Below are 22,395 nucleotides of genomic sequence, written 5' to 3'. Positions count from 1 at the left end.
CATCTAGTCCAACCCAAGCAGACCCTACGCTATTTCTGACAGATGGCAGTCCAGGCTCTTCTTGGAAGCCTCCAGTGATGAAGCTCCCACAACTTCTGAAGGCAACTTCTGTTCCATTGGTTGATTGCTCTCACTGTCAGAAAATTCCTCCTTATTTCCATATTGAATCTCCCCTTGTTCAGTTTCCATCCATTGTTCCTTCAGGTGCTTTGGAAAATAGTTTGACCTACTTCCTCTCTGTGGGCAGCCCCTCAAATATTGGAAGACTGCTCTCATGTCTCCCCTGGTCCTTCTCTTCCCTAGACTAGCCAGGCCCAGTTCCTGCAACCGTTCATCTTATGTTTTAGCCTCCAGTCCACTAATCATCCTGGTTGCTCTTCTCTGCCCTCTTTCTAGAGTCTCCATCTCTTTTTTATAGTGTGGTGACCAAAACTGGATGCAGTGTTCTAGGTGTGGTCTTATTAAGGCTTTATAGAGTGGTACTAGTAGCTCCCTTGATCTTGATTGTATCCCTCTGTTAATGCAACCTAGAATTGCATTGGCTTTTTTGGCTGCCCCCACAAACTATTGGCTCATATTTAACTGGTTGTCCACCAAGATCCCTTCCCCAGTTACTGCTATTAAACCTGGTTTCACCCAGTCTGTATGCATACACCTAAATGTACATAACTAAATCAATAAATGCTGTGGTCTCTGCCCCTTGCAGCTCGATGAGGCTCATAACCAGGCCCGCAAATTGCAGAGGTCCCTGGATGAGCAGACGGAACAGAGCGAAAATCTCCAAGTGCAGCTGGAACACCTGCAATCCAGGTAGGGGGAAGAAGTAAGCGACCTCTACTTGCCCGACAAACAGAGAGATGGAGAGTGTGAGAAAGGACACAGGTAGTCCTAGACTTATGACTATCATTGAGCTAAATACAGCAGTCGTTAAGCAAACGTGGCGGTCCTTAAGCAGATCTGTTTTACCCAATGGGCGGGGGGGGAGGGTTGCCAGAAACAAGAATTAAATCTGGAATAATAATAATAATAATAATAATAATAATAATAATAATAATAATAATAATAATAATAATACTTTAATTTATAGACCGCGCTCTTTCCTAGACAGGACTCGGGGCGGTGTACAGTCATATTAAAAACAATGTGAATACAAAAATATAGATATACATAGATAGGCGGAGGTGGTAGGATATACACTGTACAATAATGGATTAAAATTCGAATAAAAAATTAAAATTACCCTTAAAAACTACCCCAGAATAAGATGTTTGCCAGGAGGTTGAAAGTGGAAACCAGCAAAAAGCATCAAATATCACATGAATGTAGGATGCTGCAATCTGCCAATCCAAAATTCAGTCCTGTGACTGAGGAAGAGGTGCATCCATTGTAATTTCAAAATTGGATCGCAAGAAGCGGTTTTTTTTGGGGGGGGGTGTCTGTCATAAGTTCAAATGCATGCGGAGTGGTCATAAGTCAAGGGCCATCTGCATCTCTCAGAAAATCTGAAAATCCCCCCCCCCCGCCGCCCCTTTTCTAGTTTCACAACTTTAGTTTCCAATCAAGTTTCTCGCTCCTCTTGTTGAGGAGAAGTACTTAAAGATAATTTGTGTGCAATTTTTACATATATATAGAAATGGCTTTAATACCCAAATACTCATCTGTACTTCTGCTCTTCACCTCTACCAAAAGAGGCTTGGCCATAAAATAAAAATTAAAAACCATAACATGCATTTCACACCTAAGACAAAAAAAATGAGACGAGGGTGTACATTGCAGGTAGCAAGACCTTTTTAAAATAGGTTCTGGTTACCTGGAGTGGGGAATCTATTACCATTCATGCCCCTTATTTCATTTTCTACTTTCAACTCGTACCACCTACGAGGGGTTGCAATAATTCTGTTCTTGTTCTTTTTTGGAAGTTGGAAGATAGGAGATCATTTGCAAAAGTGGCCGGTTGGATGCATTTGTTGCCAAGGGTTAACAGATCCAGCTGACCTGTTTTCATGTCAGAATCACCATGGGATCTTTTTTTGTGATCTCCTTTTGTGATCCTTCAGAGCCGAACCTCAAGTACACCTGATCACACAGGTTGCCTATAGGTATATTCAGATACACAAGTCCCTCTCGTGGCGTGCAAGAGAGGTCATCCTTTGGGTAAGATGTGCTTTGCTAAGGTCTTCGGTTGGCCTAGAACAAGGAGGAGGCTAACCTTTTCTTCCTCACGTGCCAAAATCATGTACCGTATTTTTCACACTATAAGACGCACCAAGAATTTGAAGCGGTAATTTTTTTAATAAAAAGCTTTTTCCGTCCCCAGCCCCCAGGAGCACTCTGCAGGAATTTTTTTTTGTGAAAAATGGGGCATGCAGAGAGTTTGGGAGGCCTATAGAGTGCTCCTGGGGGCTGGGGAGGGCAAAAACGAGCAAAAAACAAGGTGCGCAGAGTGTTTTGGAGGCCTGTAGAGTGCTCCTGGGGGCTTGGAAGACCAAAAACACCACAATTTTTGTGAAAAACGGGCCCATTTTTCACTCATTTTTCCCACCTCAGCTCCCAAGAGCACTTTGCAGGCCTCCCAAACCCTCTGCATGTCCATTTTTGCGAAAAACAGGATGCATGGCGTGGGTTTTTGCTGTATTAAGTGTATAAGACCCACCCAGATTTTCACCCTCTTTTTTGGAGGAATAAAGGTACGTCTTATACTCTCACCCTCTTCTACAGGCAACAAACAAATAGGATTTGAGTAGCTTTGGGTTTCACATTTTGTTACCACCGATTTGCCCCTTCCATGCATGCGCCCGGCCTCAAAAACATGCCTAAATAGGACGCCATAGAGCCGGTCTGAACCGACTGAATGCCATCTCTGGATGTGAACCAGATCTTCTACCTCTGCTGCTCTGCAAATGCAGAGAAACACTGATTTATCCCAATCTAGAAACTCTTCACTTCCCTGTGCTCCTTGCGGGAGAAAAATCAGGCTGAAAAAGACTGTCTGTCATCAGTTTTCCTTTACGGAACAACGTAACAGGGCTGGTATCCTGGGCTCCATTTCAAGCACAGCTTCTGGTTCCACCATCACCGTCTCCTCCTCCTCCGTCTCCTCCTCTTGTTCTTCCACTTTTAAAATATTTATTGCTCTCTGTTCTCGGCTTCCAATTTTGTTCCCTTCTCAGGAACTCCAAACCAATTAAAAGAAAAACCTTCTCCCCGAAAACTCCTGGTAATTTGTAGCTAAACACAACATGCAAATTGGCTGCGGCTATAATTAGAGAGGAGAGGAAGGAGAGGAGGGGGTTCGCTCTGAAGAGCGATGGTTGGGCCAAAGAGGGCATCTTGGCAAGAAGCTCCCATAGGGTCTCGAGAGAAGACCCAGCCAGGTGGGACCATAGTCTCCTAGATGGAATCGGGGTGGAGGGAGAAGGAGAAGCCTTCCTCCAGGAGAGGAAGGGGGTCAGGCAGAAGGTATCGTGCTGGATCAGCAGGCCATTTTTTTTTCTCTTTCCCAAATTTAATACTTTTAAATCTATAAAATATCAAAAAAGAAAAGAAAATGGGAAATTAAGAGAGGGAAATGGGACGGGAAAAGGGGTGTGTGAAATACAAGGGGGAAGAGAAAAAGAAAGAAAAGGGGAGCATTGACTTTCAACTCTTCCTAGCACAGTACAAGATAAACAAACTCCAAGTTCTACCTTTGTCTTTTACATCTATATATATATAAAAGGCAAATACAACTCACTCATCACAAAAATCTCCAGAACCGTATAGCCTACAAACTTGAAATTTGGCACGTATGTTCCTCTTGGCTTCTAGGTGCTCCCTAAGAAAGGATTTGTTGAAATGGCCACCAGATCATTAGTATTTCTTATACAGTAATTAACATGCTCCGATGCTAAGGAGTTCTACTCCCCCTCCCCACCTGAAAAGAACTCTGTTCCAACTGCCAGTTGCCTCACATTCCGTTACCTCAGTTCAAACTGGCAGACGTCCCACTCCTTCACTCAGGAGCGGTCTGGGGCTCCTTACAGTACTAAATGTCGGAACCTCACCACAATGTTTACGCCTTCCACCTACGGAACTGTTTCCGGACTCAAGGCACTGGAAGCGATATTCCCTTATATGCTTCAATCACCGACCACCACTCAGCCAACGGATTATGAACCAAATTTCTCCTGAATAGCCTGATCACATAGTTTCGTCACGAACCACAGGTATCCAGCTAGTATTAATATATAACTAGCAATTTCTATAACACCAAATCTTTCTAATCAACAAAACCAAAATCAAAATTTCATTTTTTTCTTCACAAGCACAAATTCCAGAAGTGATATACAAATCTTGAGGGACACCATCAGAGAAGAGGAACATTCTGGGTTTTCTTGTGTGCTGGGGGGGGGGAGTGCAAATCAACCGGGGGAGAGCTAAACCTTTCTCCTCCTTTTGACCTACTCGTGCTGACCTCCCAGATGCTTCAGCAAATGCTCGCTTACGTTCAGCAGCTTCGCTACTGTCAACTCCCAACGTTGTCATTGTGAGAGAAGGAGAGGGAGTGCATTCCACGCATACTGTCATCTAAATTCGGATCTGAGATTACTGCGGCAGGCTTGGGAGGGGTGCACCCCATTGGGAAATGTGATTTATGACACAGACTGAGGGGAGGGAAGGAACAGGGGTAAAGTTCAGATATATCTCAAACAAAGCTTAGACCTGACCGCGAAAAGATCTTGCCTATGGTGTTCCTAATAAATGACTAGTTTTGTATTGAAACTTAACTCGATACTTATGAATCAATTAGGGCATTTTTAGGAAACCTTACAGCTACTTTTCTTCTTCCATGGCTGCATGTTCAGCAGCAGCAGATTCATAATATCTACCTAGCTATTTATCTGAGCAAGCAATTAAAGGCACTGGATTAGAAACTGGGAGATGGTGAGTTCTAGTCCTGCCTGAGGCACCCCCCAGCTGGGGGATTTTAGGCTAGTGCCCATTTCTTAGCCCGGGAAGAAGAAGGTCAGGGCATGCCACTTCCAAAATCCTGGCCAAGAACAGGGACTTTGGATCCCAAAGGTAATATCTCTTCCAGCTCTATTCTGAATGAAGGAGAAATTTCCTGACAGTGAGAACAATTAACCAGTGGAACAGCTTGCCACCAGAATTTGTGTGGGCTTCATCACTTGGAGTCTTTTAAGAAGAAACTGGGCAGCCAACTGTCTGAAATGGTATAAAATCTCATGTTTGAGCAAGGGATCAGACTAGAAGACCTCCAAGGTCCCTTCCAGCGCAATTATTTAGAACAGAGTGCAATGCAGTGCAATGCAATTCAATGGAATAGGGTAGGGTAGGGTAGAGAAATGAATAGCATAGCATAGCATAGCATAGAATAGAGAAGAGAAGAGAGAATAGAATAGTTTAGAAGAGAAAAGAATAGAGGAGAAAAGAGAAGAGAGAAGAGAAGAGAAGAGAATATTGGAATGAAGAATCGAACGGAACAGAATAGAATAGAAGCTGAAAAGGACCTTGGAGATCTTCTAGTCCAGCCCCCTGCTCAAGCAGGAGAACCTATACCATCTCAGACGTGGTGGCTTTTTTTAACCACTACCCCCACCCCTCTGCAGCCACCTTGCTTTTGGGGATCTCTTGGGTGTGCTGCTCTTTTGTTGAAGTTCACAACAAAAGTGCAGCCTCCCTCTTGTGCCTGGAGGGGCCGGAGAACATTGTGTCTGAAGGACTCACAACCCAGGAAAAAGAGAGAAAATGGCCAGCGTGGAAGAGGCAGGTTGGAGAAGGGCCCGCTCTGAGCAAAGTGCCTTTAAGAGATACTTTAATTTTATGGCCTTTTAGAAAGGGTTTTTTTTTTAATTTGGATGTGTGCTTCTCTAGCAATAAAACACCGAAATGTCTGTCAGACAGATCGATTCTGCTCCACCGAAAAGACGAGGCAGCTGCTTCTATCTCTTCCCTCTCTCTTTTTTTTCTTTCTTGCAAAGAAAAGAAGGGGGAGGAGGAGAGGGAGATGATTTTTATCTTCTTGTTTTATTGGGGAGGCCGCCATTAAATCAAAGGAGAATAATGGAGCCTTCCCCGGCACCCCCACCCCTTCCAAAGCGATCCCACCCACCCACCCCCACCTTAAATAATGCATGCCTCTTCCAGTAAGAAGCAGCTGAAGTCAGGTAGCTGCGCGAGAGAATGCAAGGCGAGGGGCTCTCTCTCCATTCAGGCTTTGTGGTTTTGCATTGGAAACCCCGCACATAAATTTTCTCCGGGTGAAACGTAATGCTGGGAAGACCAGGCAGCTCACAATGCTTGAGAATGCCCAATGGAGGAGGCCAGCCGGAGAGAGGCCTGGAGACTAAAACATATGAAGAGCGGCTGCAGGAACTGTCTTATGGCTAGTCTAGAGAAAAGAAGGATTTATTGGGGACAGGATAGCAGGAATCCAGTGTGTTTGAGGGGCTGCCACAACGGAGAGGGGGTGAAATTATTTTTGAAGGCGCCAGAGGGCAGGGCAGGAAGCGACGGATGGAAACTAATCCAGGAGAGAAGCAACCTAGAATTAAGGAGAAGCTTCCTAACAGTGAGAACAATTAACCAGTGGAACAGCTTGCCACCAGAAGTCATGTTTGCTCCATCACTGGAGGTTTTTTTTTTAAAGAAAAGACAATTGGACAGCCAATTGTCTGGAATGGTACAAGGTCTCCTGCTTGAGCAGAAGGGAGGAGTAGGAAGAAGAAGAAGAAGAAGAGGAGGAGGAGGAGGAGGAGGAGGAGGAGGAGGAGGAGGAGGAGGAGGAGGAGGAGGAGGATAGGAATAGAATAGAATAGAATAGAATAGAAGCTGGAAGGGACCTTGGAGGTCTTCTAGTCCATCCCTCTGCTGAAGCAGAAGCCTATAACACCCCAAGGACCCTTCCAGCTCTATTCTGAATTTGAAGGCTGCCTGCAAGCTTTAAAACCCAGATTCTCAATTTGAGAAGGTGGGAGGAACATTGAATAGTTCTGGATAGGTATTTATCACTGCTGTGTCCCCAGCCCGAGGCCCCTGATTAAAAGAGAAGCTAGGAATGGCCGCCTGTTCTTCCAAATTGAGTCTAGGTCTTAAATGTTTCAGTATCCCGTCGGCATCTTCTGTCTTTGGACTGACTTTGTAGAACAGCCCTCGGGGGCTGAAGCAGCTTGGCCTACTTTTTTTGGGGGGGGGGGTGTCTTTGCATCTTCCACCTTTTTCGTTTAGCAAACAACTTGCTTGCTAACAAGGCCTGGAGAATTCAGAAGCTTACCTTTATCCTCCCATTCAACATCTTTTTCCTTGCTTCCTAATTGCATGGCCTCCGAGCAACATGCACGTACATTAAATGGCTGCAAGTATCTGCGATCAGGGGAGAGGATTAGACTTTTATTTATAAACTAGCTGGATACCCGTGTTTTGCGACAAAACTATGTGATCGGGCAATGCAGGAGAAATCCAGCTCACTCCGGTTCAATCCATTAGTTCAGTGGTGGTTGGTGATTGAAACACATAAGGGAATATCGCTCCCACCCAGAGGTGGGTTCCTACCAGTTCGGACCGGTTTGGTCAAACCAGTAGTGGTATGCTGGCCTGGGCCGCAGAACCAGCAGCGACCCAGGCTGGCCACACCTCCGAACTGGTTCCCCGGTCTCCGCCATTGCCGCTGCCATCTTTTGTTTTTTAGTTCTGCGCATGCGTAAAACAATTTCTATTGAACTGTGTATGCGCGAACCCGCAGTAACGTTGGCTAGAACCCACCCCGGCTCCCACTGCCTTGAGTCCGGAAGCAGTTCCATAGGTGGAAGGCATAGGCATTTGGGTGAGGTACGTTTGATACTGTAAAGACTGCTCCTGAGTGATGGAGTGGAACGTCTGCCAGTTTGAACTGAGGTAACTGGATGTGAGGCAACTGGCAGTTGAAACAGAGTTCTTTTCAGGTGGGGAGGGGGAGTAGAACATCTAACTACTTAGCATCAGAGTGTGTTAATAGAAGGCAACTGGCAGTTGGAACAGAGTTCTTTTCAGGTGGGAGGGGGAGTAGAACTCCTTAGCATCAGAATGTGCTAAATTCTATATGAGAAATACTAATGATCTGATGGTCATTTTGAAAAATCCTTTCTTAGCGGGCACCTAGAAGCCAAGAGGAACATAAGTGCTGAATTCCAAGTTTGTATGCTTTATGGTTCTGGAGATTTTGTGATGAATGAGTGGTATTTGCCTTTTATATATATATATAGATAATGAACGTCCAGGGATATATAAATCCTTCCATCAACCAACGCTCCTCCTATCCCATTCCTTGAAGGCACCAGCGAATGGCATTCCATTGTCAGCCTACTGGATTCAGGGAAAAGTTTTGATTTAATCGAAAATTGTGTTGTGCTACTGAAAACATTGGAGTGTGGGGCAATTGTCCAGATGCAACTTTATCAGCCAGTTACACTCTCTCTTTTTAAAAAAAAAATAGTATTTATTACATTTTCCAACATTTAAAAGACAAAAAACAAATTTATACTTGTAACAGCTTTTCCGTATCGGTATCCATATTTTTCGTAACAATCCTATTTACAAAAAATTATATTTCTATATTGTTACCCTAAGTTATATCCTTATTTAAATACCCTCTATACACTATACATTTATCCTTTATGCCTTAAGTTTTACGTTTACTCTCAAGCCATCTTTGATGGGAAAGTGGAGAAAAAACTACAATACATAACATTACATATATTAACCGTAAGTAGAATCGTCTTAGGACAGAACTGGAAACAAACGGATACCCCACCAGACCCGATTATAAGAAGGAAAATCTATGAGTGTGCAGAAATGGATAGACTGTCTATGGAAATGAAGGAGAGGGAAGAAACCGAGAATTATCAAATTTTGAATAGATGGTACTCCTGGCTTAACAGTTACACCCTCTTAATTGGATAACGTTGAAATATAAAGGAATCGTTTTGGAAGCAAGTGGGTCCAGATCTATTTATATCTTTGTAATCTTTTCATGGGAAAGACCTTTTTTCTTTTCAAGCATTTAAAGCAAGGTTTCTCAACCTTGACAATTTGAAGATTTGTGGACTTCAATTCCCAGAATTCCCTTGTTTCTTCGTTTGTACTGTTCTGAACCGCCTAGAGTTGCCCCCACAGTGACATAGGCAGCAGATAAAATTAACAAATAAATAAATACAGCAGAGGCATTGCGGGCCGGTCCTTCTCTGTTTCCAGAGTGGCCCCGTGGGCCAGATCTAAGCCCCCCCCCATGGGCCGGCCCACGAGTCATGAGTTTGACACCCTTACCCTAGAATATTAGACATTAGAACGACTACGGACCTCCGCTCCTTCCGACGGAAACTCAAAACCCACCTGTTTCATCTAGCCGGCCTGGCCTAATTCCAGCTTTCCCTCCTCAGTTTGTATTTTTAAATTGTATGGTTTGGTTTTAAGGTTTAAGTTTTTAATTCTTATAAATTTGTACAGGGAATATTTAATTCAATTTTAGTTATGTATATTATCGAGCGTATGGTTTTTAAATTTGTACCTGTACACCGCCCCGAGTCCCTTCGGGGAGAGGGGGCGGTCTAGAAGTTTAATTAATTAATTAATTAATATTAGAGCTGGGGAACCATGGGCCTTTTATTACTTGTGGACTTCAACTCCCAGAATTCTGAGCCAGCAGTTGAATTCCACAAGTCATAAAAGGGCCATTGTTCCCAACCCTTGCCCTACACCACCGATGTCAAACTCTAAGGACAATACATCACGTGACGTATTGGGACTTTTCCCCCCTTCTCTAAACCAGGCGGGGGTGGAGCCAATACATGACGCATCCAGCCCGCAGTCCGCAAGTTTGACACCCCTGCCCTAAATGAAGCTTTGGGTCATCCAAGATGGCTGTTCTTAAATATGTACTCCTCTTTGGGCACTTCTGCTTTCCCATCTGCTTAGATGTAATCATCAAAGTACATGCTAAAATATCTAAGGAGGCTTCTTCTTTATTCTGTGGGACAGACTTCGCCGACAGCAGAACCTCCCACTTTTTGGGAAGATCCGTGGGTCACGCTTTGGTCCGGACGAGCCCGGAGATTGTACCAGCGACTTGGATGAAGACGAAGACTTGAAAATCCAAGTTCCATAGCAGCTGGTTGGCCAACTCTGGAGTTACTGAAGGTTGCATCTTGAAAGGAATCAGAAAGTTGTGGAGCTGAGCCCAGTGGCTCTTGCGGGAGATCGTTCATTGTCCCACCTTAGAGCTTCTTCTTTCCCCTGACTTGACAGATGATCAATGTGCTCTAGACAGAGGACATCAGCTGTCATGCGCTGGTCTTCCTCAGAAGAAGATTCATGGAGAAGTCCTGAGAAACTTTCTTGAAAGTCATACCCCCGTTTCTCTTTTTTCTTCTCCTAGATCAGCCTCAATCCATCAAACACCATTGAGGCTAACAGGAGCAAAATACTCTAAGCTTCACGGAATCCAAAGCAATGAGAATCACCTCCTCCTGTCCTAGAGCGAACATGTTTAGCCACACCTCTTGATGTGCCTTAATTTCTCTCCCACTTAAAGTTTCTGCAAAGGCTGCTTTCCTTGAAGTTAGTTGTGTGCAATTCCAATTCTTCAGATGATTTGGGAATGAGCTCACTTGAAACAGCAGCCCAAGGGGGGAATCAAAATGTGGGAGAGAACACGTCAGGTTCTCTGTTACTAAAGGTCCCACTGAGTCCACCACCTCTTTCCCAAACCAACCACTTCAAAATCTTCAGACATACCCGTCCCTCCGTATCTCATGAGGTCTCAAGAGAAGGCAACGGAAGCACCAGAAAATCTGAGAGGTGGATTTTTCCATCTTGTTAGCCTACCTTGATATACATAAGTATGTGTAAATATATATGTTTTGTATGATAACTTTGAACTAGCCATGAAGTTCCCGCCTGTCTACAGGAGAAAAGTTAAGAGTGAATTCTTGATATGCTATGTCTCAAAGATGCTTCTTCTTTTCAAAAGGCAAATGGACTTTTTTTTTGAGGAAGAAGAACAAATTTTGCTTCTCATCCAAGATGCTTCATCAGTTGTGTGATGATGAAGTCATCAAACGGATGAAGCTTCTTGGATGAGACACGAAACAACTCCTCCTCTTCCTCCTTCTTCTTCTTTATTTTAAATCAACCAAGTCCTTAAAATGAGGAGAAAGCCACATGAGCAGCTCTCTTGGACCTGCTCTACCAAGGGATCCATTCCTGGATCTTCAGTAGATCTTTTCTGATGCCCCCCTACAGCCATTCTCAGGACCGTTGGGTCTCTTGGCCACAGCACTTCTATTACACATTCTCTCACATTTAGCAGCTACTCAACAGATGGATTTCTAGATCTCGTGGGCCTTAGACTGACATCACCACTACAAAGTGTGTGTCTTATTGTGGTACTTGCCAACGGAAGATGTTTATCATTTTTCTTCAGCCATCAGGGCGGCTGAATTCTCAAGATTTTTCATCCCAGCACTGGTAGGGTTTAGCATCCTACCTGAACATATGACTTACTCACACTTTGCACTGTGCAATCATGGCTTCAAATACCAATCATCGAGAGTTGGTTGGGTTTACGTACCAACATTAAACCTCATTGTAGTTTGACATATTGGATGGAGTGAGGCCTTGTTAGTGGGGGGGGTCTCTTGCTAATTGGAGGGTCTTTATATCAGGGATGTGCAGCCTTGTCAGCTTGAAGACCTGTGGACCTCAACTTCCAAAATTCTGGCTGGTCAATTCTGAGGAACATTTCCAAGAAAGTGGAGCTCCCTGTTAGAATGATTGCTTCATATCTCTGTCCCTTCCCAGTTCGACGCCTACCTACTTTTCCTTCTCCCATACTTCCTGCTCTTCCCAAAGAATTCCATGTCCTTTGCCATCTGCAAGCTCATTTCTTGAAATCTGGAGAGCTAAATAACTAGTTGGGAAATAACAGGATTTAACATGAGTCATGATTTGCTCTGCGTTGGTTGTGCTGTTTGGAGCAGTGTTTTTCAACCTTGGGCCCTGGAAGAGGTGTGGACTTCAACTCCCAGAATTCCCCAGCCATTCCTTAGAGAGCTAGGAATCCTGGTTGCAACACAATCTAGGTTTGTCTGGTACTGAATACACAAAATCTGATTTGTTGCTGATCTGATGCTCTTTCCGAAGCGGCAAACAGATGCCGAGTGAAACATGGAGGTCTCCCACAGGCACCGTTGCCTTCGCAAGCAAAGAAATGGTTTGTTCAACTTCCTTTTTTGTTTTTTTAATAAAAAAAGAATTTATACTAAATGTGTTGGGTGGATTTGATCCCAGAGAGAGAGAGAAGGGGCATAGAGGAATGCTCCACTTACAATGGTGCGTTTAGGGACCATTCAAAGGGCGCTGAAAAACCTTTTTCACACTTACTGACCGCTGTAGCATCCCCTGATCGTGGTCAGGCGATCAAAATGCAGATGCTCAAATGTATGACGGTTGTGTGTCCCAGGGTCACGTGATCCCCTTGTGCAAACTTCTGACAAGCAAAGTCAATGGGGAAGCCAAATTCACTTAACAACCATGTCCCTAGCTTAATGACCAATCAAGCCAAAGCCCTTTTATTTCTTCTCTTCCTCCTAAACCCCATTCCCTTCTAGCAGTGATGGTGTTTCCTAGTTTGGTAATGGAAACATCTGCAAGATGACAATCAAGTTCAAAGAGTACCAAGGACCCCATAGTCCTCTTCCTCCTCCCCCACCACCACAACCACCTCCTCCACCCACCACCACTACCTCCTCCTCTACCACCACCACCTCCTCCACCACTACCAGCACAACCACCACCTCCTCCACCACCACTTCCTCCTTCTAACCGCATCCCCTTCTAGCACTTATGGTGTTTGGTAATGCACTTATGTTGGTAACGAACATCTGCAAGATGACAATCAAGTTCAAAGAGTACCAAGGACCCCATAGTCCTCCTCCACCACCACCACCTCCTCCTCTACCACCACCACCTCCTCCACCACTACCAGCACAACCACCTCCTCCTCCACCACCACCACCACCTCCTTCTTCTAACCGCATTCCCTTCTAGCACTTATGGTGTTTGGTAATGCACTTATGTTGGTAATGAAACATCTGCAAGATGACAACCAAGCTCAGAGTACCAAGAACCCCACAGTCCTTTCCTCCTCCTCCTCATGATGATGTTTTGGGTCATGAAACATCTGCGACAAAACAACCAAGTTCAGAGAGCAACAAGGGCCCCATAGTCATCCTCCTCCTCCTCCTCCTCCTAAACCGCATTCCCTTCTAGCACTGATGGTGTTTCCTAGTTTGGTAATGAAACACTGCAAGAAAACATCCAAGTTCAGAAAGTACCAAGGACCCCAAAGTCGGCGGCGGCAGCCTCCTCCTCCTCCTCCTCCTCCTCCTCCTCCTCCTCCTCCTCCTCCTCCTCCTCCTCCTCCTCCCACTGATGATGTTACCTAGTTTGGGTCATGAAACCTCTGCAAGAAAACAACCAATCTCAGAGAGCCCCAAGAACCCCATCCCTTTGCTTTATAGTTGCACCACAATCCTTGCCGGGAGGCTGTCTTGCCATAACTACGTTTGATGGGAAGGTTTCTTTTTGCTACTGTCTGGCGGGGTTTTCAGCAGGAAGGGAAGGGGCTTATTGGAGGAGGCTTCCAAGGATGGAGTTTGGGGAGGGGGAGACCAAAAATTCCACTTGATGGCCTCTCGATCGATATTCTGACAAGCTCCGATCCTGCCTTCCTTCCCCCCCCCCTCCGGTTTTATTTATGCGGACACATGCACACAGGCGTGTGCATTTCAAAGGATCCTCTCCCGGAGTTGGCCCATGAATAAAACATGGAGCCTTGCAATTACCAGCTCAGGGAGGCTTCCTCCTTCGGCTTGACAGCTAAGATGGTTTTTGGAGAGGAGCCCAAAACAACGGATAAAAATTAAGCAATAATGGCCTGTGATAATAGATTTATAGCAAACCTGGAGTTTGCGTTTCCACCGTGGCCGAGGGATATAATGAGGGTGAGCTCCCTTCCTCCCTGCAACTGAGAGACAGGAGCCGTGCATCTTGAAAATGGTTTCCAGGGAAACCACGGGCAGCTTTCTAGGATATGGACCGCCCTTGCGAAGAGGGGATGAGAAGAGGCTCATAGGCTGTATCTCTAAAGACTGCTTTTTTTAAACTACAAGCGGCCCTTGTCTTACAACCAGCGGTGGGATTCAGACGGTTCGGACCAGTTCGGCGAACTGGATGCTAATTTTATATCTGGTTCACCGAAGCGGTAGTTGCAAGGACCCGCCCACCCCACCCCTCCCAGGAATCTCCACATGGCCCATTTTGGATGCCAGGGACTGTATTTTTCGGAGCATAAGACGCACCTTTTCCCCTCAAAAAAGAGGCTGAAAATCTGGGTGCGTCTTATACACTGAATACAGCATATATATTTTTGCCCACCCGCTTTGCAAAAATGGCCGCGCATAGCCTTTAGGAGGCTTTCAGAGTGCTCCTGGGGGCTGGGGAGGGCAGAACTTTTGCCCCCCCCCCCCAGCCCCAGGAACACTCTATAAGCCTCTCAAAGGCTATCCATGCCCATTTTTTGACAAAAAACGTGCCTGTTTTCGCAAAAGACAAGAGACAATGGTTGGAAACCAATCCAAAGAGAAGCAACTTGGAATTCAGGAGAAACTTCCTAACAGTGAGGACAATTAACCAGTGGAACAGCTGGCCACCAGAAATCGTGAGTGCTCCATCAGTGGAGGTTTTAAAGAAGAATCTGGACAGTCAGTTGTCTGAAATGGTATAGGGCCTCCTTCTTGAGCAGAGGGTTGGACTAGAAGACCTCCAAGGTCCCTTCCAGCTCTTGAATTTGAAGTTATTTTTCTGTTTGCTGTTTCCTCTCCGTGTCCTTTTTCCTGCTGTGAAGTATCTGGTTAGATTGCAAGGGTGGGAGCAGGAACTACTACTAGGTCTTTGCAGTCCAAGGGTCGCGAGGCACCTTGCACACAAACCAATTTATTACACTACAGCCCAGCGCTGATCCGATACTTGGAATTGTCTCCTTCAAGAGTGGTGTAACTCAAGCTCGGGTTTCGGAAGGAAAGGTAGTAAACCTTGAGGTCAGAGAGAAAATGAAAGGGGAGGCGTGGCATTTCCTACGGAGAGTGGCCTTCGTGAACTATCTGGGTGTGACACAAGCTTCCTGTGTTTGTCTTATTTCCACACACACACCATTTATATTTCGTCCTTTCTGCCTGAATGCTTCCTATAAAAAAGATGAAAAGACCTAGTAGCAGTTCCTTGAAGTCTAACCGGATACTTCACAGCAGGAAAAAGGACACGGAGAGTAAACAGCAAACAGAAAAATAACTTCAAATTCAAGAGCTGGAAGGGACCTTGGAGGTCTTCTAGTCCAACCCCCTGCTCAAGCAGGAGACTCTATACAATTTGACGCAATCTCTTCTTGAAAACCTCCCATGATGGAGCAGCCACAACTTCTGGTGGCAAGTTGTTCCACTGGTTAATTGTCCTCCCTGTTAGGTTTCTCCTTAATTTCAGGTTGCTTCTCTTTGGATTGGTTTCCAACCATTGTCTCTTGTCTTGCCCTCTGGTGCTTTGGAGAATAATTTGACCCCCTCTTCTTTGTGGCAGCCCCTCAAATACTGGAATACTGCTAAAACAACTGACCATCTGGGAAATGGGACTCTTGGATTAATTCCACAGCAGATGGTCAAGCAAGAAGCTATGATGTAACATGCCTTTTACTTCTTTATCTGTCTCTCTGAATTCAAGCTGCATCCTGCCTCCCGTTCTTTGTCGGGATGTATTGGAGGAGTCCTTTGTCCCCGTTCCAAAAATCCCAAGGCTCCCTTTATTTAGATGTTCTTCTTTAAAGCCTTAGTAAGGCCACACCTAGAATCCTGCATCCAGTTTTGGTCCCCACACTATAAAAAAGATGTTGAGACTCTAGAAAGAGTGCAGAGAAGAACAGCCAGGAGGATTTGGGGGACTGGAGGCTAAAACATACGATGAACGGTTGCAGGAACTGGGCCTGGCTAGTGAAGAGAAGGACCAGGGGAGACAGGATAGCAGTCTTCCAATATTTGAGGAGCTGTCACAGAGAGGAAGGGGTCAAACTATTCTCCAAAGCACCCAAAGTCCAGACAAGGAATGATGGATGGAAACTGATCAAGGAGAGATTCAACCTGGAAATAAGGAGGAATTTTCGGACAGGGAGAACAATCAATCAATGGAACAGAAATTGCCTTCGGAAGTTGTGGGAGCTTCATCCCTGGAAGCTTTCAAGAAGAGACTGGACTGCCGTCACTCAGAAATGGTGTAGGGTCTCCTGCTTGGGCAGTGGGGGTTGGACTAGATGACCTACAAGGTCCCTTCCAACTCTGTTAATCTGTTGAACAATAAATCGGCCGAATCCTTCTTCATTCACAATTCCCATTTGGGAGAAAAAAATGGGAGAACTTCCAGTTTCTAATCTCTGCAATTCCACAGCATGCCAATGTACAAAAGTACAAGTAATCCTTACTTTAGTGACTGTTCGAAGTTACGATGACACTGAAAATAGTGATTGATGACCATTTTTCACACTTACGACCATTGCAGCATCCCCGTGGTCACGTGACCAAAAATTCAGACGCTTGGCAACTGGTTCATAGTTATGACAGTGGCAATGCCTTCAGGACATGCGATCCCCTTTTGCGACCTTCTGACAACCAAAATCAACGGGGAAGCCAGATTCACTTAACAACCATGTGACTAATTTAACAATTGCAGTGATTCACTTAACAACTGGGGCCAAAAGGCCGTAAAATGGAGCAAAACTCGCTTAACAAATGTTTCCCTTAATAAACAGAAATGTTGGGGTCAGTGGAGGTTATAAGTTGAGGACTACCTATATTCAGGATCTTGATTTTTTTTTAGGAGAGAAATGCCTGTTCCCCGTAGTATACGCAGCATGTACAGTTGAGTCTTGGGGAGCGTTAAGGATTAATAAATGTATTATCTCACAGCCTTTATACATCACAGTGGAGTGTAAATGTGAGAAATAAGTTAAATTTACAGAAGGCAGATATCTTTTAGTAAATTTAGGAGGCCTAATGGAGCAATTCTTACAATTCGAAGACAGCAACTGAAAGCTGTATTGTAACACATTCAGAAAGAATGTGTCAGAATTCCACATAGCATCCGAAATTAAATCAGAGCTCAAGGCAAAATATTGCTCAAAGTTCGAATTTATTAAGAGAGCCATGTTGGCACATCTGGGAAAACCCGAATCTGAAAGCTTCCCGGTTTCCCCCACCCAGTTGAAAGTTCAAGATCTTGCCCCCACAACCACAAGCCCATCCCATGGTCCAATCTCCCACTGCCATGCTGGCAGTTCCACCCATCCAGTTCCGGTCAGGTGCAGAGACCAAGGTTGACCTTGGCTTTCTAGAAAGGAATTTTGTTTTGGCTACATATCATCTAACTCTGTACAATCCCCCCTCCCATTTTCCCACAATAGAAACATGCATGATTGAATAATAGAAAGTGTAACAGGCCAAAGATCCAAAAGAAAAGATGGCTGCAGGCTTGCCAGAATGTAAATAATAGAAAGGAAGGAAGGGATCCATTTCCGCTAAAAAGTTCCTCTTTTGCATAGAAATCCAAGTGAATGACGTTGGTGACAGGTTGAGAACATTTATACAGGGAGTCCTCGACTTCCAATCACAACTGAGCCCAAAATTAATGTTGCTAAATGAAACATTTGTGAAGTGAAACACTGTTAGGCGCCATTTATGACTTTTCTTTCCATAGTTGTTAAGTGAAACATTACCGCTGTTAAGTTAGGAACATAGTCATTAAGTGAATCTGGTTTCCCCCCCGTTGCTTGTCGGGAGAAGGTCGCAAAAAGAGATCACGTGACCCCCTGGGACACTGCAACCGTCATAAATTTGAATCACTTGCCAAGCATCCAAATTGTTGCAACAGCCACATGTGTGAGAAATGGTCATAGGTCACTTTTTTTCAGTGCTGTTGCAACTTTGAATCGCCCCTAAATGAAGTGTTGTCAGTCAAAGATGACCTCTATCAGTGCTTCTCTACCTAGCAACTTAAAAGACGTCTGGACTTCAATTCCCAGAATTCCCCAGGCAGCTGGGAACTAGACTGGAACAGGTGCCTCTAAATTTGCAGACGTATGGACTTCAACTCCAGAATTCGCCAGCCAACCATGCTTGAAGTCCATAAGTCTTAAAGTTGCCAGCTTTGGAGACCACTGGACTAGAAGATCTAAAGGGCCTCTTCCAATTGTGTGCTTCTAAATTACTGAAATGTCCCCCTTTCTTTCAGCTTTATGCCAGGGGGAGTCTAAAAGTGTTGCCCCCTTTGTTACTCTGAAGGGAAATCCTGCATTCAATTTTGATCACCACACTCTATAAAAAAAGATGTTGAGACTCTAGAAAGAGCGCAGAGAAGAGCAGCAAAGAGGATTAGGGGACTGGAGTCTCAAACATATGAAGAACGGCTAAGGGAACTATGCATGCCCATGAAGGACTAGGGGTGACATACTGTTATAAGGCTGCCAAAGAAGCCAACACAGTTCTAGGCTGCATCAACAGAGGAACAGAATCAAGATCACGGGAAGTGTTAATACCACTTTATAAGGCCTTGGTAAGGTCCCGCTTGGAATACTGCATCCAGTTTTGGTCGCCCCGATGTAAAAAAGATGTTGAGACTCTAGAAAGAATGCAGAGAAGAGCAATAAATATGTTTAGGGGACTAGAGGCTAAAAACCATAAAGAACAGTTGCAGGAACTGGGTATATCTGGTTTAATGAAAAGGAGGACTAGGGGAGACATGATAGCAGTGTTCCAATATCTCAGGGGCTGCCCCAAAGAAGAGGGAGTCAAGGTATTCTTCAGAGCACCTGAGGGCAGGACGACAAACAATGGAAGGAAACTAATCAAGGAGAGAAGCAACCTAGAACTAAGGAGAAATTTCCTGACAAGTTAGAACAATTAATCAGTGGAACAACTTTCCTCCAGAAGTCGTGGGAGCTTCACCACTGCAGGCTTTCAAGAAGAGACTAGACTGCCTCTGTCAGAAATGGTATAGGGTTTCCTGCCTAAGCAGGGGGTTGGACTAGAAGACCTCCAAGGTCCCTTCCAACTCTGTTATTCTATTCTAATAGCAGTTTTCCAATATTAGAAGGGCTGTTATAGAAATGAAGGGCTTAACCTATTCTCCATAGCACCTGAGGACAAGACATAAAGTAATGGATGGAAGCTCCAGAGCCGAAATGGCACAGTGGTTAGAATGCAGTATTGCAAGCAAACTCTGCCAACTGCCAACAGTTCGATCCTGAGCGGCTCAAGGTTGACTCAGCCTTCCATCCTTCCTGTCAGGGGAAAAACACCCTGATGAAAGATGAGGTTTATGGACCGGGCTGATTCCCTTCAGCATATTATTTGAGATGTTAAGAAAATAAAATAAAAGTCTTTGAGAAGTATATTCTAATTAATAAACAAACTTTAATACGAAAATAATAAAAGTAAATAAAACAGAAAGTTAACTAAATGTTACATTTTGATAATAAAAGCTCCGTCTGCCAACTTGGCAGCCGGACAAAAGAACAAAGGAAAAGTTCTAGAATGTGTGAAGCATGCGCAATAAATCACTTTCAGATAACTTTGTTTTATGACCTGCGCAATAAAGCTTTCTTAGTTTAACTCTTGAGTGTCAGTTTCCAGTCAGTTCATATCTAGCAAACTTTTTTAACATTGTGACACTTCCAAGGTGGGTAAAATGAGGACCCAGATTGTTGGGGGCAAATAGGCTTCTATTAAACCCCTTAGAGAGGTCTGGAAAGCACTGTGAAACGGTATATAAGTCTAAATGCTATTGTTACTGCTAAAGAGAGATCCAGCGTAGAACTAAGGAGAAATTTCCTGAAGGTGAAAAGAATTAATCAGCGGAACAGCTTCCTTGCCTCCTGAAGCTGTGGGTGCTCCATCACTGGAGGTTTTTAATAAGAGATTACACAGCCACTTATCCGGAATGATGCAGGGTCTCCAGCTTGAGTAGGGGGTTGCACTAGAAGACCTCCAAGGTTCCTTCCAACTCTGTTATTCTCTATTCTAAATCAGGAGGTTGCAGTTAGTAACAAATAGAACTAACCAAGGCAGGATGCTGTTAGAACCTAGGGTGCAGCAGATTTCACACTGGTATAGTTTTATCTGACTTAAGGATAGTTAATTAGCGCTTCAATCACCAGCCAGGAAAGACCCAACATGTTACAATCACCAGCAGGCAAACCAATTAGCTAACAAAATGTCCTTAATGAATTGTGTGAACTGTGGACAGAATCAATCTTGATTTAAGCAAATCATTTAACAAAGTAGCTTATGATTATTCTAACTAGCAACGTGGCTAAAAAGGAGACGGCTGGCATGGCTGCGTAGCTGGCTTGGAAATTGTGCTCCCTGAATATTCGACAGAATAGGCTCATGAAATTGCAGAAAGGGTCCAAGGACCCAGATTTTCGTTCTGAGCTCATTATCCTTCAACCTTTTTGCCCAAGTCCTTTTATTGAGAGGGGGAGAAGGATGCTGATCAAATTTGCAGATGACACAAAATTGGGAAGAAAGCTAATAGTATAGATGGCTCGCAAAATAATAATACTCCTTTCTCGTCTTTAAAAGCTGGAGAAATTGGTTGAAAATAAGATCGGAAGATGTAATGGGGAGAAAAATACGTTCATTTAGGAAAAATAAGCGCAGGGGGCGAGAAGAGGAAGTCCTGCTCACTAATTATATGTCTGAAAAGGATTTTGGAATTGTCACTGGTCACAAACCGCTTTGAGTCAAGGCAGGGATCTGTAAAAGGGAAATTCAGTTTAGGCTGCCTTAGTTTAAAGCTCGTCTCTCTTTCAAGAGAGATCCATCCATTCGGTCTGCACTCGGAAGCTAAGCTGGGTGAGGCCTTGTTAGCATTTGGTTGGGAGATCAGGAATGATGCCAGGACTATAAACTGGACTAGACAGTTGCCCAGAGGGTGGTGATGGTGGGAGGGGGTGGGAGGGGGAGAGAGATGCAAACTAATTCAGTCATGCTGCCAAGAAAATCGCATGGATGCCAGAAGTCCAGCTCAAATTGACAGCACCTCTATATTTCTTTTTGCAAAGTTGTTTTAATTTGAGAAGGGGAGTGGAGGGGACCAAAGAAGAGAAAGAGGGAGAGAGGGAGGAAGGGAGGAAGGAAGGAAGATGATCATGATGGATGGATAGATAGAAGATGGATGGATGGATGGATAGAGAGAGACAGACAGACAGACATAACAGAGAGAGAGAAAGGAAGGAAGGAAGGAAGGAAGGAAGGAAGGAAGGAAGGAAGGAAGGAAGATGATGATGGATGGCTAGATAGATGATGTTGGATGGATGGATGGATGGATGGATGGATGGATAGATAGATGATAGATAGATGATAGATAGATGATAGATAGATGATAGATAGATGATAGATAGATACATACATACATACATAGATACATAGATATATAGATGATGATAGATAGATAGATAGATAGACAGACAGACAGACAGACAGACAGAGACAGACAGAGACAGAGACAGAGAGACAGGCAGACGCATAGATATAACAAAGAGAAAGGAAGGATGAAGGAAGGAAGGTGATAGTGATGGATGAATATATAGATGATGGATGGATAGTTGGATAGCTAGATAGATATAACAGAGAGAAGGAAGGGAGGAAGGAAGGAAGGCAGATGATAATGATGGATGAATATGTAGATGATGGATGGATGGTTGGATAGATAGATATAACAGAGAGAAAAGGAACGAAGAAAAAGAAAGAAAGGGAGGAGACTGAAGGGGAAGGGAAGGGAGGTGAGATGAGGAGAAGGAAGGGAAAGAAGAGAAGGGGAGACATTTATATAAAAGTTATGAAGAAGAACAAAAGATGCTTTCCCTCAAGGCTTTGAACTATTCGGGGGGATGAGCTATAAAGGTTCCGTTGGTAGAAACAATGAGGGGTTTTTTTTGAGACGGAGCTTTGAGAGACACTTAAATGCCAGCTGTTGGCATTCTCTGCTCAAATTCTTTTCCCTTCCTTGCATGAGAACTCTTCCCATTCAGAAGCCAGGAGAAAAGGATGAAACAAGCCTGCAGCTGAGCCTGGAAAATCAAGCATCCCCCATGCACCGAAAAGAACTCGGAGATGCAAGCGTATTAAAAATTGATATTCCAGCAAGATCGTTCTGCTGGATCTACTTTTTCATCGATTGCCTAAAGGACGGGGGCCTGGCCTACTTGGGGTGGGTTGTTGTTATTGTTGTTTAAAATGCGTAGCAGTCATTAATATTTCTGCA

The 22,395-nt window shown here is 44.3% G+C and overlaps 1 protein-coding gene across 2 annotated transcripts in view; it reads left to right on the top strand.

Annotated features, from left to right (window-relative positions):
- The window catches only part of CCDC102A (coiled-coil domain containing 102A), a 59,522-nt gene extending 47,045 nt beyond the window's left edge, over positions 1-12,477 (top strand). For both annotated transcript variants that reach the window (XM_081963033.1, XM_081963034.1), the window contains exons 8-9: positions 707-810; positions 10,012-12,477. In XM_081963033.1, the coding sequence (XP_081819159.1) occupies positions 707-810; positions 10,012-10,138 (231 nt within the window). In that variant the 3' untranslated portion in view covers positions 10,139-12,477. The remainder of the gene's footprint in view (positions 1-706; positions 811-10,011) is intronic.
- The last annotated feature ends 9,918 nt before the right edge of the window (positions 12,478-22,395 follow it).

Source organism: Natrix helvetica (genome assembly GCF_964273705.1).
Source record: "Natrix helvetica genome assembly, chromosome: 10".
Lineage (NCBI taxonomy): Eukaryota > Metazoa > Chordata > Lepidosauria > Squamata > Natricidae > Natrix > Natrix helvetica.
Note: the sequence above shows the minus strand (reverse complement) of the source record. Positions and strands in the feature narration are given on the sequence as shown.